Genomic DNA, 17,344 nt, shown 5'->3' with positions numbered 1-17,344 from the left:
AGAATTCACCCATATTCCAAATCTTACACGGTATGTCCAATATGAAATAGACAGTGTTTTTTTGTTTTGCATTAAGCTTTAACACAGTAATACAAAGAGCAGTATTCATTAAAATAATCACATATGAATTATTAATCTCAATACATTTCCACCTCATTACACCACCTAATAATGTCACTAGTAGGGAGAGTACATGTTCTAATCATTATCCTTATTACACATTTAAGAATAAAAACTTCGAATATTTCCTTGATGGAAAGGTTTTCTAGAATTCTTTGCAATGCACTTACCAGTTATAGGGACTTTAACCCAATGAAGCAGTAAAACACAAAAAAACAAAAATATGAATCAATATGAAAAGTTTTGAAGCGCTTTTAAGATCAGTATGTAGGTATTAATATCAAGCAATATTTGAAGTGATTTCAAAAATTGCTTTACAAATACTAAATCAAGTGGATGCAAAGTAACCATAAACACTATGATTCTAAGAATGATGAAAAACGCAACAAACCATTTCTACATCTGATATGATTAATGAGATTTAGCTTTTAAAGAATATATTTTTTAAAAAAACCAACCAGCTTGACTTTCAAAATGAAATAAAATGTGTAACAACTGCTTCTATGGATAGACTTTATGGCTGTTGTGTTAATTCTAGCCTTCCTTAAACATAAATATCCGTTTCCACAGGGCAAATTCTTACAATAATCTTTTGAACATTACAGTTTATAAAACTCACATATACTATTTCATTTTTTCCTTACAAAGCTGTGAAAAAGTCTACAGATGGGAAAGAAAAGACATAAGGCACTTCCATGGGTTCATACTGTTGAGTCCCCAGGAGAACTGAGACTTGGACCCAATTCAACATTTTCTTAGAATATTACTATAAGGAAATTTTAACATTTAGGTAACTAATATTTCCTCAGTGAGTTTTTAATATTTTAATTGAATTTTATTTATTAATTTGATGGTGACAGCATTCTGCAGCATTCTGTTTAACAGAAGATGACATTTTCAGAGGTATTTGGTGCCATCCCAATGATCATGATTCTGGCTCCTCCCTACACGACTGGCCTACCCATTGGGACGAATTCCCCGGTTTACTTCCCTGTCATTATTGGTGTGGACATCAAAAGGAGAGTATAATCAGAGAAAGACAACATTGACTTCCAGAGTTTTTCAGAAGATATATTCTCTATGTTATAAAATTATTTATAATTATTTTAGTAAAAAAGAGGTATGTTTCACTTAACTGAATTAGTTGTATTATTCCCAAGTATTTTAAAAATGTATTTAAATGTTGAATATACAGATAATAAAATCATGCATAAAATGTAAGATAAGGTATTATGTTCACAAGAAATTTGGATTTTTATATTTAATGAGAGAATTGGGAACTTTTAAGATATATTTATCTGGCAATTTTCATTATTTCTTTGATTAAATCTTAAATATTAGAAACACGGGGGTAAAACTGATATGTAGAACTTCTTAACATATAAGCAAGCTGGTCAAAAATCATTGGTGTGTAATTAGTCAAGGAACAGAGTACAAATTAAAATGAAACTCATTCCATTCTTAAATATACAGTTGAACATTAATTTCACATTTGAAAAGGCCTTATTCATCACTAGCAATACCATTTGTCTTACATGTTGTATAGAGGTAAACCTTGGCTTATTCTAGATTTCTTGAAGGATAACACATCATGTAAGATGCATATAGAATGCAGAACTCCACATCAATATTGTAGTTACTTTGCCTGCATTTATAAATTCTTAATAAAGACAAAATTAAAGCAAATGCACACATTCTTAATGTTTCCTTGGAAATGTGTTCTTTAGTTGCTATAAACTTAGGAGGATTGAGAAAAATCTTTCCATCAAGTAGATTTTTATATATAGATTAATCACTCAGGTGGCCCTGGCCCCTGAGATGTGCGCATTTGGGTTCATTCTGCTAACCTGCATATGTAAACGTTAGTCACATACTAAGGGCCATTGTACTTTTGCTCCAAATCTAACAGAACCAAGACGTTAAAAATATGTTGCTTTAAAAAAGGCATTTTGCTAATTTCAAATCCATTAGATCTGATTGGTTTGACGACAGTTGCTCTCTTTGATAAGATCATGACTTAATTTTCAAAATCAAGCTGCTTCCTACACTGTAAATAATTACTGTATAGACAAAGCTGTGACTCATGCAAGGATGTGTGATCCATGCAAGAAAGAATGATAAAGAATTAGGGCCTCACCTAACACAGCAGTCGGCACAAGTGGATCATTGGGCACTGCAGGAAAACAGAGCTCATGAAGGAATATATTGCCCTAAAGTTGTATTTTACATTTTTCCTTTAAAATAGGTTTATGCTTTCTTAAGAAATAAAACTATTCAACTTTGATTATTATAACCTGCAAAGGTAAAATTCTTTTTCAGCTTGGGTTATCTCAAAACACCAGGAAAGGTGTGTCTATAATTAAAGTTCAGTATTCTGTTCAATTTTTAAAAGCCAGGAAGATTCAACGTGACATTATAAAGATTACAAAATGGTGGTGGGGGGGAGAGACCCATTTAGATCTATCAAGTGCAAGGTACTTAGAGAAATAATTATCTCATATTCATTCCAAATAATTTTTTTTCAGCTAACCGTAAGAAATAGAGTTAATCCTTTTTCCAAATTCGTAAGTGGGTATCTGTAGTTTGTTACACTGCTGAATTCAAGCTTCCTAATAAAGTACCAGCATAGGCAATAGGTAGAAAAGTTTAGGGAACAAACATGCTTTCAAACCCCTTTTAATTATTAAATCAAGTGGTTAGAGAGATGGTACACCTATATTTTCAGCAAAACTTATTTTTGACAAAAATAGTACTTTATGTTTTTCTCTATCATTTATCTTACAGTGAAATAGAAGTAAAAGAGATGAAAAAGGCCCATCATGATTAAAATTAAATTCCAAAATGACTCATACAGCATAGTTATAGCTATTAATTTGGTGTCAATATATATCAAGGAAAATGATGGGCTGCTTTTAGGGCCAGTAATTACTGAAAATTTTCACCAAGCTAAACACTGCAGGAAAAAAACCTTCCCTTTCTGAAAAGACATAAATACACACAACCTACAAATACTTTATTTTCTCAACCTCACCACTCCATATGTATATAAGCTGTATAGGAAATAATACTTCTTTTGTTTGCTTTCCTTTAGATACATGTTTCAAACTGGAGTAAGCAAATCTCTGGAATCTAAGAAGACCTCTGTGTATACATGGCCAGGGATAAACATGACTTGCCTCCCTCATGCATCACTTTTACATGAGGATTTGAAGAAACAGTCAGGTAATTTTACTTAAAATTTAAGTACCAAAATAAACACAGTGCTATAGAACAGAATATAAAATTCATAGGAAATCTGAAGATAAACAGTAATATTGATTGTGGGGCAATTATTCAAATCAACTGCCATGAGGTAGTACTTCAGTGTAAATGTTTTAGAAGTCCTGCCTTTATAGATCAACATTAGGAATTTTTAATATGGATGAACAGATGGATGGATGGACGGATTTTTACCATTCCCTGCCAATCCTCCAGTTCAAGTAAATTTTTGGATTGCACATCAGATACTTAAGAGCATGTAGTCTCTTCTTTCCCCTAGTTAATGTTTTATTACTGAAATTCTCCAGGAGTCTTTGTAGAATAATAGAAAAATTTCACCCATGCCAATAATTCCCAGAAAGAATTATGATGTTAAAGTTCTAAGGGAACTTTACCTTACACAAAAGAAGACTCAAATGGCAAAATAATTATAAATAAATTCTGAAGTGAACTAATTTTATGTAGGCAATCAAGTATTTCAACTTAGAGCAATAACATATGATTTGGTGTTAAGTAGTTATGTGACTATCTTTTATGATACAGTAATAAAAGTCATACAGTTTGCAGTTAAACTAAATCCAGCATCAAGACTGAAAACCAGTGCTCTTAAAAATTCTATAATATTCCCTATGACTTTTTCTCTTTCTGGCTGCTTTGTCCATTTCTGTTTTACTTTTTCCCACTATTCAAAGGTAGTGTGTTGAATTCAAAGTGATTTAAAGGGCTTCAAAATCATTTATTAAAATTTTAATGAAGAACTTACATCTTGGACTGAAATTATGCTGATCCATGAAGGTGATGGAAAGAGGGTCTTCTGCATGCAGAGTGCTCTGATCAGCATAACTTCGGTCCATAGCATTCACCATGTGAGTCATCTCCTGCCGGGTGTTCCCCATGGCGTCTTTGCGTTTTTTAGCAAGCTTGCTGCCAAGGCAAATACAAATGGGAAACCTTAGTGTGAGGCCTGAAGGAGAGGTGACACTAGCAGTAAGCAGTTCAAGAAAGCCCAAGGATAAGAATACATATAGACGTAGTTTGGAATCTCTAAGTTTCCTAATTTCAGGAATTAGGTTGTATATTCAAACAACATCTGCTGGTAGCTATAAAACTATTTGTCATATGGATATTTCCACATTCAAGCAGTCAACTGAAGCCTTTCATTTCTTGTATCATTAAAATAGTCATAAATTATAACTGTGCTTTATTAAAGCCATAAATAAATACTTCCTTAGTAAAATTATTCAAGGAAAATGTAAGCTAAAGCTAAGTTTTGGTTTTCAGGTAATTAATTCTTTTGATCACCTTTTAGAAGTTCTTCTGGGGAATAGCATGCCTAGTTTTTAAAGTTTATTTTACTAGAGTCACCCAATTAAAATGCACAAAGAAATCCCATTCTTCATTCTCTGTTTTATTATTCAGTAAAAATGCAACATGTGTAGCATTAACATATTTAGCAGCATATTTATAACATTAATCCCAACTTAATCTGGAGAGTTGCAGAATTTACCACTGCTAGATTTAATGCAAATACACATATATATGGAAAAATTATATACCGTGTAAGAAAAGCACCCTGAGAAAAGTTTGGAAAATATAATGTTGACATATTATACAAATGATCATAATCTTGAGTTATAGCCATTTTTACATCCTAAAAATGTGTTTTAGAACCACATGGCAGAATTTTAACTGAAGAACTGCCTTATAAGTGCAGCAGGGCAAATAACTGAGGGGATTCAGAAATTAGTAGAGTGAGACTTTTGAGCTACTCAAATATTCACATCTTTATCTCATATATCAAGGATGTGAAACACATTCTGGTTCTTTGTGAATGTTACACATAAAACATGCAATAAAAAACTATTAAGGGTATATAAAACATTTATATCACATTAACAAAGCAATTTATCTATAATATAAATAAAGGCATTTGAAAAGCCTGTAGCAGCCAGATTATGTTTACGGCAGCACTTTATGCTGCCTTGGAATTATTCCTCAGTTGTCTGAAGAATGACGATTCTTAGCTATACATTAACTAGGACATATTCTTCTGATTCTCATTAGTATCTGTACTAGAGTAAATATACTACAAATATTTTTTAAAGTCTCATTTAATGGTTGTGTTTGTGTCCAAGGGCCTTTCTTTTACAAAACTAATGTGGCAATATGAGAGCTCCTCCGGATTTTCCTTCCTGAGAATAATAGTACTTGGCCTCAAGGGGTACATACCCAAAATATCCAATAGAGTGATACAACAGATTTGACACTTAAATAAGATAGTCAGAAACTAAGCTTTAGGATGCAAATGGCATTAATTTTTTTAAAGAAATAATAATAACGGTAATGACAGTACTAGTAGTAAGACAACAAATGACAAAAGTATAACAAGAACTACCACCACCACCAACCCTACCATGCCCACTACCACCATCATTTATTAGGAATATTTGCTGTATTCGTTGAAAGGGTTATTATCTCTTTTTTCTAGGCTAAGGTGAATGTTAAAAACCTGCAAAAATCTTACCGATTTCAGAGAGGGAACACAGATGACTCCTGCTGCCAGTGCTAAGACACTGTATGGAAGGATGGGGATGGTGGAGAACTGGAAAGCCATTTTGGGGGCAACCTGGCCTAAGTGACTACTGGCATTTGAGCCCAGTGTTGAGCTTCTGATTTTAAAAATTATTTTTAAAGACAAGTCATGAATCTGAATATTATGTTAAATTTCCTGATTTTTTAATTTTTTCAAGTTGATCTATTTTTTGAAACCAGCTATGGGGCAAGTTAAACATTAGCAGGTCATATTTTAGTCTATAGACTTTACTTTCCAAACTTACCTCTAGACCATCATATAAGGCATTTGTTCTTTGACCTACAATGTTCCTTTCCCTCCAATATCTGGTTAGCTTCCATTCTGTCTCACTGCATCAGGAGGCTTCTCGGATCCCAATACAACCCACCTCAGGTTAGTTTCCCTGCTAGGTAGCTTTTTGTTTGTTTGTTTGTTTTTTGTTTTTGAAAGCTAGGCATGGAGCCCAACACAGGGCTTGAATTTACAACCCTGAGATCAAGACTTGAGCTGTCAGGAGTCGGACGCTTAACCAACTGAGTAACCCAGGTGCTCCCCTGCTAGGTATTTTTATAGCACCATGTTTTCTGCCTATAACAATCCTTACCATGTATCAGTGCAAATATCCTTCTGTTTCCCCGTTGTGTGTTCCACGGAGAGAAGGACCATTACTCCGAGCACTTAGAGCATCTCTGGCACATAGCAGGCACTCAATAAATACTTGTTGAATGGATGAATTAGGCCTGTTATATGCATCACACTTTTCACTTGTTAATTCAATTAATTCTCAGATCACCCCACTGAAAAAGGCATGAGGATTCTAATTGTATAGATGAGTTCATTGAGGCTCAGACAATTTAAATAACTTGCCCAAGACTATTTATTTAACAATAAGTGAAGAATGACCTGGTTCTGAGCCTAAACTGTTACACTATACCCAGTTGCTGACATTTTTTTAAAATGCCACATTATATAAGTACATAATATGAAGCATCTAGGAATTAAACATTAGTTGTCATAAATTTGAGAAAAAGAATGTGAATACAGCACAAATGTTTTGCCCCTTGAAAGTGTTAAAAGAGTAAAAAAAAATTTAAGAAATAGCTTCCAATCTTTGTTTCTTGGGCAAGAAGAATGAATTCATCCCTCAAAAAGTCTGAGATTGAACTGGATAAAAATAACACAACTTGAAATGTGGATTAAAAATACTGTTAAAATTTTGAGGATGGGCAGTTCAAAGCATTTAGAAAAGACAGGTTTAAACTCTGAGGCTTTACTTTAAAACATATATAATTTATATGTATATTTTGTGATTAAGGAAAAATAAGAAGCAATTAACTTGTCAAATGTACGGCTGATAAAGTTTTCATGGCAATGAAAGACTTTTAAGATTCACAAACCTTTGTTAGATGACAAATTATGGGGGGAGTTATAACCTTTGTTACTATTTGCCAGCCATCAACTTGGTTTTTATACCTTAACCCTCACAACAACCCTGTGAGGTAGGCTTTAATTCAGGTTATTACAGAATAAAAATTAACATTAGGGTTAAGTGTTTTGATCATGAGTGACGGTCACTATGACAATGCCAATGAACATTAGCTCAAAGATCACAATTGGTTTTCTTTTAAATTTTATTTATTTACTTTTATTAAAAAATCTCCAATTCAGGTTAGGTATGTTTAGGTTAGATATGTTTAGATTTAGATTAGGTATGTTTAAGGAAGCTTTAAAAATCATATATCTGTGACATTCTTTTGAAATTATGATTAATAATGCTAATAGCCCTAAGTATTACAGTAACAGTATCATAACCTACTATATAGCCTAGAATAAAGAAATGTTATCCATCCACTAAGAAAGCAATCCCATTCTAACATTACAGGTGCATCAATGGTTAATGGTAAGCTTACTGACATTCTTATACATACTTATTGATTCCTACATGTTTGATGCTTTTTCTCTCTCTGAGCAACCAGCAATATATATATATACAGATATATATATATATATATATACACACATACACACGCACATATATATGTGTATATATATAATGTATGTATATATGGTACACTTCAGGACAGTTAGCAATTTATTTTGCAACTACTTGAGTTTGACAGATGTGCAAATGACTTTCATTATCAAAGCAGCCAACAGCATAAACTTCTGCAGGTGGATATATGGGTGGGCTATAAAGAGGAAAAGTGTTCCATAATTGTATGAAATGGTACAGTTAATTATCTTTGGCTTCATCAAACATGATTTAACAAGGATATTATGATTCATCACAATAAGCTAAGAGCACTGTTAGTTTACAATTGCTTGTTTTAGCAGATTATAAGAAGCCAGCGTTTATAATATTTAAAATATTGGCAGACCTGTTACAGTCATTGAGACTCTTACCAAATTTTATTGTAAAGCTAGCTTAAATTTACCTTGTAAATTAAATACTGTGGGATAAATGCCCCCAAACATACTTAATCACAATCCTTAAGCTTTAAAAGTTGGTGAATCAAAACTGATCAAGCAATGTCCAGGAACGTTTTTTGCTATCATTCTTTTGGATTGGATGAATACCCCGGCATCTAAGGTAATAAACTCAAGATGACTAGAGAAATAGAGGGAACAATATTCTCTGTTCTTATTCAAACTAACATTCCATACCTACGTATAGGGTGAGCTAACTGTTTGGAAGAGAAAAGAAGGACACCTAGGTGTGTTTTGTATAGGATCACAGCATTCTTTTTGGTCTTGGCTTTACAAAATCATTGTCCTGTTTAAGTTATAATAAATTAACTCAATTTTTCTTTTCTAAAAAGATTTTTTTGTTTCTTTGTCACTGCAACATTATCATTTTATCCATTTGTTTTCATAAGAGCATACTGCTTGCCTAGATGGCCAGACCAAAGGTGTTCTGAAATGATAACCTGTCCTGGATTCCTGGAAATGTGGAGAAAGACGTTATCACAGTTAGACCTGACCTGATCTGTAGTATGAGGTATCATGTTTATAAGTTACAGGTTTGACTTAAGTAAATAAATGATGTTTTGGGGTGTAGTCTAAAGCTACTAATGGAAAATTATAAATAAAATTAAAAGTAGCTGAACATACAGAAATACAATATCCCTTTTTAAAAAGATTAACAAAGTAAGTTAATGATTAAACTTTATATTTTAGAGTCCAGAAAATATCACCAAAATCACAAACATTTTTAAATTTTTTTGTTCTTGTTTTTTGAAAAGGGATACTGCATCTTTAACACATGTAAAGTTGTATATCACCCGTTTTCTACTTACAGGTAGTAGGAGTAAGAATAGTAGCTCCTCCTGGCAAGCAAATCACAGACAGTGGAAAAAGAGAAGCAATGGTGAATGAAAAGCGTGACTCTGTCACATTCAATAAAGCAGAAAAATGTGCGTTAAAAAATAAAATAAAGTAAAATAAAATAAAAGTCATGTTTTTTTTGGTTTGCATTTCAATTTGCTCATGCATTTGGTTAGATATTTTTTTGCCATGCAATTAGACAGATATGCAATAGAAAAATAAAATTTAAAATACATAATTTGGAAAACAGCATGCTGGTATTTCTCTTGCTGCCAGAAAAATTTAAAAATTAAATGGATTGTGTATTTCAACATGCAGTTAAGCATAATATTATCCATTACCATCGAAAAGCCATGACAGATGGAACTGCTGTGTATAGAACTTTTACACTAAATTGACTATTTTTCTTTAGATACAAAACACAAGTATCTATTAAGTTAATATAGAATATATGCAGAGTGACATCTAAATTTCTAAACAAATAGTTATATCTTAATGGCACAGGGGTACATACATATATTGTGTGAATATACATATGCCCCATGCACTATAAATACACGGAGGTATTTCCACAGTAGATGTATGTGATCATGATATCATACACAAACATTTACTGTATTGAAACATAATTTCAAATTTATGTTGGGAATTAATAATGTATTCATGCTGCACATTTAAAATATAATACATAACCAATGAAAAAATGGCATACATTTGGAAATAATTCAACAGCGTTTAAATTAAAAAAAAAAAATGACACTGCGTTTTGAGAGATGCACTATCCCTTTTCTTAGCCTAAAAACTTACTTTATATATACCCTCAGCTGTAGAATTTTACTAAATTGAATTCCAAACCATATCTTTACACAAAACTCAAAAATGCATAGAACATTTTTCAACATGAGAAATATACCTATGTATATTATTCCCAATGAGGGATAAAGTCTTGAGAAACTTAATTTCCCATAAAAACAAAGACCGTAAGAGACTAAAATAGTTTGCTTTTACATTATTTTTGTTATAAATTTGTGTATTAAAAGGGAAACATTATATACTAAAATTGATTAAGCTTGATACTATGCAATACGGTTATAAAATCTATGCCTTTGTGTATGTATAATAAACATATTTGTTATTAAATCATACACGATATATGTGAGACATACTACATATGAGTAGAAGTCATTACAAAGTTGCTTAGATAAGGGATTCATGTAATTTAGTTCTAGTATTATATAATGGAAAGAAGTATATCTAAATATGTAACTTTCTCTATCTATAAAATTGCAACTTTTCTTGGTCATAAAGGTTGTGGTGAGGAAGAGAAACAAAAGCCCTGGAATACTTTCTACCAAAAGATAATCAATTAATGCATAATTATGAAAAGTCAAACACTGAGCATTCTAATAGAGAGGCCAACCATTTAAAATATGAACCAGAAAAAGAATTTGTACATTATGCAATTTTAGACAGTTGTCAGAGCATTTTACCCACACAAAAATAATCATGCTTAGAGATTATTTTGGTTTACTTTAGGTAATTTATGTTTCCTTTTTTTTTTTTTTTTGTTATTTCTGAAACAGAGGGCCATGGATAAGGAAGGCTACAATAACAAATAAGCGTTGAATAAATAACAAATAAAATCAATAAGTTTAACCCAATTCTAACTGAGTGAGGACATAATCAGAGGCCAATTTCATGCTCTCATTTCCAATCTGAAGGGACTGGAATAGTTTTATAATTGTGAAGCAAAGTTTAGTTAACTCTCTAAACAGTTTAGTTAACTCTGCAAATATAAATTTAAACTAAATAGAGACATAAGATCTAAAAGGTTACAATCAGCCATTTTATTGATCTTAATTGGCAAATTCGTATTTCTAAAATACTTAAAACTTCCTATCTCAATTATGATGTATTCTCCAACCACAGAGGTAGACAACAGCAAAAAGAGAAAGCACTATAAGGGAAAGCACGTAAGTAGCTAATTTAACACAAAACACTATAATGCATACCTAATGTTTCTAATGCAGATGTGTCTTCTCCAACATATATATCTCCAGGGGATAATTGTAAAGAGGCAATACATTAAAATAAACTCTGATGGAATGATTAAACATGTAGTATGAGTCTTATCTATATTGTTAATGATTTATTTTGAGTATAAAACAATCCTAATAGTATATGATTTAATGTAATGTAAGCAACATCATTTAATATTTGATATAATCATAAATTTTAAACACTTCTATACAAAAAGCTATTTTAGGACTGTACTCTGCATGTAAAGACTTGTTTAAAAGTCCTTCTAAACTGCACTATAATCTAAAACATATGATTGGAAGGATAAGAGAGTTCTATCAGTTTCTAAGATAACGCCTTTTAGATAATGACATTTTATAGAATGGAAAGACGTTCAAGTTATAAAGACTGTATACTTCAAAATGTTTTTCAGCAGAGTATACTTTAATCTCCTGAGTAGAGTTCAGTTTCAATTCCTAGGTCTTAATATCTTCATAGAATTCCAGAAGATGGCGATATTGGTTGATATTGTATAAAAGACCAACGCTCAATTAAAAAACAAAAAGACTCTTCATATTAATGTGCTGAAATATTTAGTCAGTGAATACTTAATATACAATTTCACAAAATAATATTTAGATTCTTCTCATATCTTACTTGTAGTCAACATTTAGAAAAACAGAGTAAGAGTACAAACTAATTCACAGACCATAATCCAAGTATCATAATAAATACTTTTGCCATTATTAGTAAATAACATTTCAAAATAAAAGATAAATGAATATCTCAAGTGTCTCTGCATTTGAGAAATTTAAATACATACATTACTTTCAAAGTTAACTTGACAAAAAGTATACGTTTATATCCAAAATTAAACGGCAAAGAACCGATAGGAATTTACTTAAAAGTCATGAGAAATAGACTCAGATGCTGGCAACACTGTCAAAATTCAATTCTTCTTGTTTGTTCTATTTCAAAAGAGCTCAAGGAAACAAAACAGTATTTGAAAACTAGTGACATAAATGGTAGGTGAATGGGACAGAACAAAGTCAGTTCTTACCTTTTTTTTACAATTAGTATGACAACTAGGAGGAGAAGGATGAACACCAGAATGCCAGCACTAATTCCTGCTATTTTCACCACCCTGTCTGTCTGCTTGGCTGGGTCTGGAATCACTTCTGGTTCTTCTGTTGCTGCTGCTAAATGAATTTAAAAAATAAGTTACTGAAAGCAGCTAATTATCACAGAAATGAAAATTAGTCCCAGCCAAAAATTACTACCAAAGGAGAACTTGTTTATTTCATTTGACTATAAATAACCTAGATATATAAATACAAAAGCATGCTGAACTACAGCATAAGAGAGTTAGGGTAGAGATAAGGGGAAAGCCTTCTGAATAGGGATTTTGTCAACACATAAAAATAAAACAAAACCTAGAAAAGACTATCAGAGGGAACGGTGAACTATTTTTCTCCAAATGTCTGTAGAAGTCAGACACAAGATTTTTAGTCTACAATATGGAAAGAGATGGTGTCAGATTTAGGGATTCATTTGTTTGCTGGCTCATTCAGCAAACACTTCTGAATTCAGGCATTTGGTGCTGTGCTTGGCCCTTCACGGTACTTGTCAATAACACTTGCCTGGGACACAAGAGGTTAGGTTCAATAACTAGTGGAGGTGTCAGTTTATGATTTGATATACAAGATTTGAAAGGAATAGCTGGTTGGGAGGAAAAGAAAAAACAAATACATCAAGGAATATTTCACATTCTCTTTAAAAATAAAACCCAGATAATAAACTTGGGAAACAGAACTTTGAAAAGATAAAGTTGTTTTATTATTATTTTAAAAATTCTTTCCCGCCCCGAAATTCTTTTTTTTTGTTCCAATTTCTTTTTTATTTAATTTCTAGTTAGTTAACATATAGTGTAATATTGGTTTCAGGAGAATTTAGTGATTCATCACAAGTGCCCTCTCCTTCCCCATTTTTAAAGTAGACTCCATGCCCAGCATGGAGCCCAACATAGGCCTTGAACTCACAACCCTGAGATCAAGACCTGAACTGAGACCAAGAGAAGGATGTTTACCTGACTGAGCCACCCAGGTGCCCCACAAAAAGTGCCATCCTCTACCCACCTCCCTCCAGCAACCATGTTTGTTCTCTGTAGTTAAGAGACTCTTACAGTTTGCTTCCCTCTCTTTTTTCTCCCCTTCCCATATGTTCATCTGTTTTGTTTCTTAAATTCCACATATGAGTGAATCATATGGTATTTATCTTTCTCTGACTTGTTTTACTTAGCATAATACACTCTAGCTCCATCCATGTCATTGCAAATGGCAAGATTTCATTCTTTTTGGTGGCTGAATAATATTCCATTGCATATATATATACACACATCTTTTTTATCCATTCATTATACTTCTGTCCTTCTTTCTCAAAGCCACCACCATCCCCCACATATAACACAATTAAAAGCATAAACCTTATTAGTCAATTTACAAGTTCCACTAACCCTCTGAAGATATTTTCCTTTTACCTTATTAACCTTGAAAACTGGCAAGAAAAGTATTATTTTACGTTTTTGCAGACAGAAAAACTGAGGCGTAGAGAGATAAGGATAGATTATAAATTGCTCAAGAAGAGTAACAAAATCTAACACATCTTCTATCTTCGAAAACAGCATTTCTCAATGTTTCCAGATCCACAGTCCCTCCTGTTAAGAATCTGGGTGACAAGAGTATGGGTGACTCCTAGGATTAGGCACATTTGGGAAACTGCCTTAAAGCATCCACCACAGTGTGTGGAGATGGTGGCTGAATGAACAAGCGAACCCCTAAATTTAACCTCATACCTTTCCAATGGATAATTTACAAATTCCTTTTAAAAACTATCTATTGTTCTATATTCCAATTCTTTCTTCTTTAGCCTCTCTGTCTTGGCTTCCAAACCCCCTCCCCATGCTTTCACTCCAGGTTCTGCATATCTGCACATCTAAATATTTGCTCTACTTTCCCGACCAGCCAGTTTCTCCCCAAAAGGGATGGACACAAGGTTACTAATTTTTAATTTTTCCAAGTATGAAATTAAAAATAACGAATATATCTAATATCAATATCATTTCATAAAATGGCAATTTAAAGTAAAACCAGTAGGAAACATAGGTTTGAAGAAAAGTGTTAGAAGAAACAGTTTACTTTATAAAACAATTCACTGTAACTGTCTTAATTTATCTTATTTCAATTGGATAGGACAAAATTTCGCCATGGGTCTGTATTTGGTAACTATTATTCTCAAGTAGGAAGAGCAAGCCTTCAGCTTGTTTCTTCTGGTAAGCAAAGGAGTCTTCCTTTCTGACATGACACTTTCCATATATCTAGGTTTCAGGAAACATCCAATCTTATTAATTATGAATAGAGGTAGTTCAATGCTTACCACATTTCAAACTATACATTATAGTTCAATTCATCAAAGCATGTATTAAACATATTGGAGATCTCTTCTTTCCCAAGAACAATTTTAGAAATACATACACATCAGTGTGTATGAAAACATGTGAAATATATATTTCAAAGTTGGATATAAAGCTAAAGAGAATATATGTTGTTTGTAATTCTCAAATGGATTGGTTTCAATAGTTCCTGCTTCAAATAGGGAGACAGAATGTTTTATGTAGAAATCCCTAGAAAAAACTTAGTGCATGCAACAAGTCATCATTATTCATTATTTAATGCTTATTCTTAATAGGTTCTAGGTTATGCTTGGCTTTCCGAGAGTAATGATGATTGCTTTGTGATTTGACGTATCTCACAGAATTAAATGTTTCTGAAACTCATTGAAAGATCAGTTCTTATTCAATGAGGTCAAGTATATATTTAATACACATTTTTATGCAACAAAACATATAATTATGAGATACTTTTCTAAAGATACTATGCCATAAGTAGCATGTATCTCCTAAAAATCTTCAGAACTGTTAAGCCCACCAGACAAACTTCAGAATATACACAGGTGCAAATATAAACTCTGATCATGAACTATGAACAGGCAGTCTTAAAATACTAGCTGGGTTTACAGTCAGAATGGCTAAAATTAATGAGTCAGGAAACAACAAATGTTGGTGAGGATGCAGAGAAAGGGGAACCCTCTTACACTGTTGGTGGGAATGCAAGCTGGTGCAGCCACTCTGGAAAACAGTATGGAGGTTCCTCAAAAAGTTGAAAATAGAGCTACCCTATAACCCAGCATTTGCACTACTGGGTATTTACCCCAAAGATACAAATGTAGTGACCCGAAGGGGCACATGCATCCCAATGTTTATAGCAGCAATGTCCAAAATAGCCAACTATGGAAAGAGCCCAGATGTCCCTCTACAGATGAATGGATATAGAAGATGTGGTATATATACATATATGTGGAATAGTACTCAGCCCTAAAAAAATGAAATCTTGCCATTTGCAACAATGTGGCATTATGCTAAATGAAGTAAGTCAATCAGAGAAAGACAATTATCATATGATTCCATTCATATGTAGAATTTAAGAAACAAAACAGAGGAGCATAGGGGAAAGGAAGGAAAAATAAATCAAGACGAAATCAGAGAGGGAGACAAACTGTAAGAGACTCTTAACTCTAGGGAAAAAAATGAGGTTTGCTGGAGGGGTGGGAGGTGGGGGATGGGGTAACTGGGGGATGGGTATTAAGGAGGGCACATGATGTGATGAGAACTGGGTGTTACATAAGACAGATGAATCACTGAACTTTATCTCCAAAACTAATAATACACTCTATGTTAATTAATTGAATTTAAATAAAATTAAAAAAAAAGAAAAAATACTAGCTGGGTTAATTAAATAATAAAACTGACATAAAGATGGTGGGTAAATAATTTCAAATTCAGATATTGAAGAATTTTTGTAAGTCTCATTAAATAATATAGATTTGCTGATGAATTAATCTAAACACATTTTCAGAAACAAAAAGCCAAATATAATAGTAAATTTCTGACCAAAGGCACTGATAACCTTGCAAGTAAGTGTATTCAGGGTATAAAGTAATGAGACTTTTATAACCTATTATGTAAAACAGTGTTACTACTTTAAAGTCATAGTCTATATGTCTTTGTTAAACACTGGACTTCAATTACTTTTTTCCAAATAGTTAAAGAAAAAAACACCAAGTTCATTCATTTGGGTTAAGTAAGGGTGCTTGTCTGTCATGATTACAACTCTTGTGCAGAGTTGTTCATCAAAGCTTCAACATCATTATTAAACTTGAGTACAGAAGGCTAATCAAATTCTCTAGGAACATATGATTTTGTGGCTTTTTTTCCTTCATTGTGAATCCTCCTTAAAGTCTTTAGCTGAGACATTTATTATTATTATTATTACTAATATTTTTTATTAAATGTCCATGTAAATTTATTACTTTAGATACTTTAATCACACACATTTTTCTAAGTTCTTGGCCTACTAGAACCAAGGAACATAAATATCCTATTTAAAATCATTCAAGCTTAGAAGATTCATTAATGGAAACACAAGAGTAACCCCTAAGTGAGCATTTTCTATTTTCTTCAAAGAGAGCAGAAAGCTATTATAGTGACTGCACCCTTGAGCCCCGTTTATAATTTATGCACATACACAAAGGCAATGCAGAACACCTCTTTCAGAAATGCTTTCCTTTGCCATAAATCTTTACCTTTTTTTATCTGTCAAAGAATATTTAAAGAGTCCCCATTGTTCTGAAGCCAAAGGGAGCATAATTCTTTGGACAGTGAGAAAGAACTAAGGCAGTATTTCCTTTTAATTGAGCAAATTTATGTGTTGCTTTTCTTTTTTCTTTTTTTTTTTTCAAAATAGTTAAAGTGACCTTATAAATTGTGTCCTTCCTCCTGCTATGTAAAAATAATTTACCTGAAAACTTCAGGTAAAAGATTTAGATTAAAAAAATATACAAATACCACCAAAACACACAAATTTAGTTAAGTTTAAAAGCTGTGATCATATTCCATTTTCATGATGGGTATTAGAGGTGGAAGCCTCTAAGTTCAAT

The 17,344-nt window shown here is 32.4% G+C and overlaps 1 protein-coding gene across 8 annotated transcripts in view; it reads right to left on the bottom strand.

The window, feature by feature from the left end:
• The window catches only part of PTPRK (protein tyrosine phosphatase receptor type K), a 553,961-nt gene that overhangs the window by 28,355 nt on the left and 508,262 nt on the right, over positions 1-17,344 (bottom strand). For 4 of the 8 annotated variants that reach the window (XM_027601765.2, XM_027601758.2, XM_027601761.2 and 1 more), the window contains exons 14-17: positions 12,354-12,492; positions 4,142-4,302; positions 2,258-2,293; positions 291-302 (exon numbers count right to left, since the gene is read on the bottom strand). In XM_027601765.2, the coding sequence (XP_027457566.1) occupies positions 291-302; positions 2,258-2,293; positions 4,142-4,302; positions 12,354-12,492 (348 nt within the window). The remainder of the gene's footprint in view (positions 1-290; positions 303-2,257; positions 2,294-4,141; positions 4,303-12,353; positions 12,493-17,344) is intronic. The other 4 variants (XM_027601762.2, XM_027601763.2, XM_027601759.2 and 1 more) reach the window with 3 other exon arrangements.

Source organism: Zalophus californianus, chromosome 7, assembly GCF_009762305.2.
Source record: "Zalophus californianus isolate mZalCal1 chromosome 7, mZalCal1.pri.v2, whole genome shotgun sequence".
In the NCBI taxonomy this organism is placed as follows: domain Eukaryota; kingdom Metazoa; phylum Chordata; class Mammalia; order Carnivora; family Otariidae; genus Zalophus; species Zalophus californianus.
This window is presented reverse-complemented; position numbering and strand designations above follow the sequence as displayed.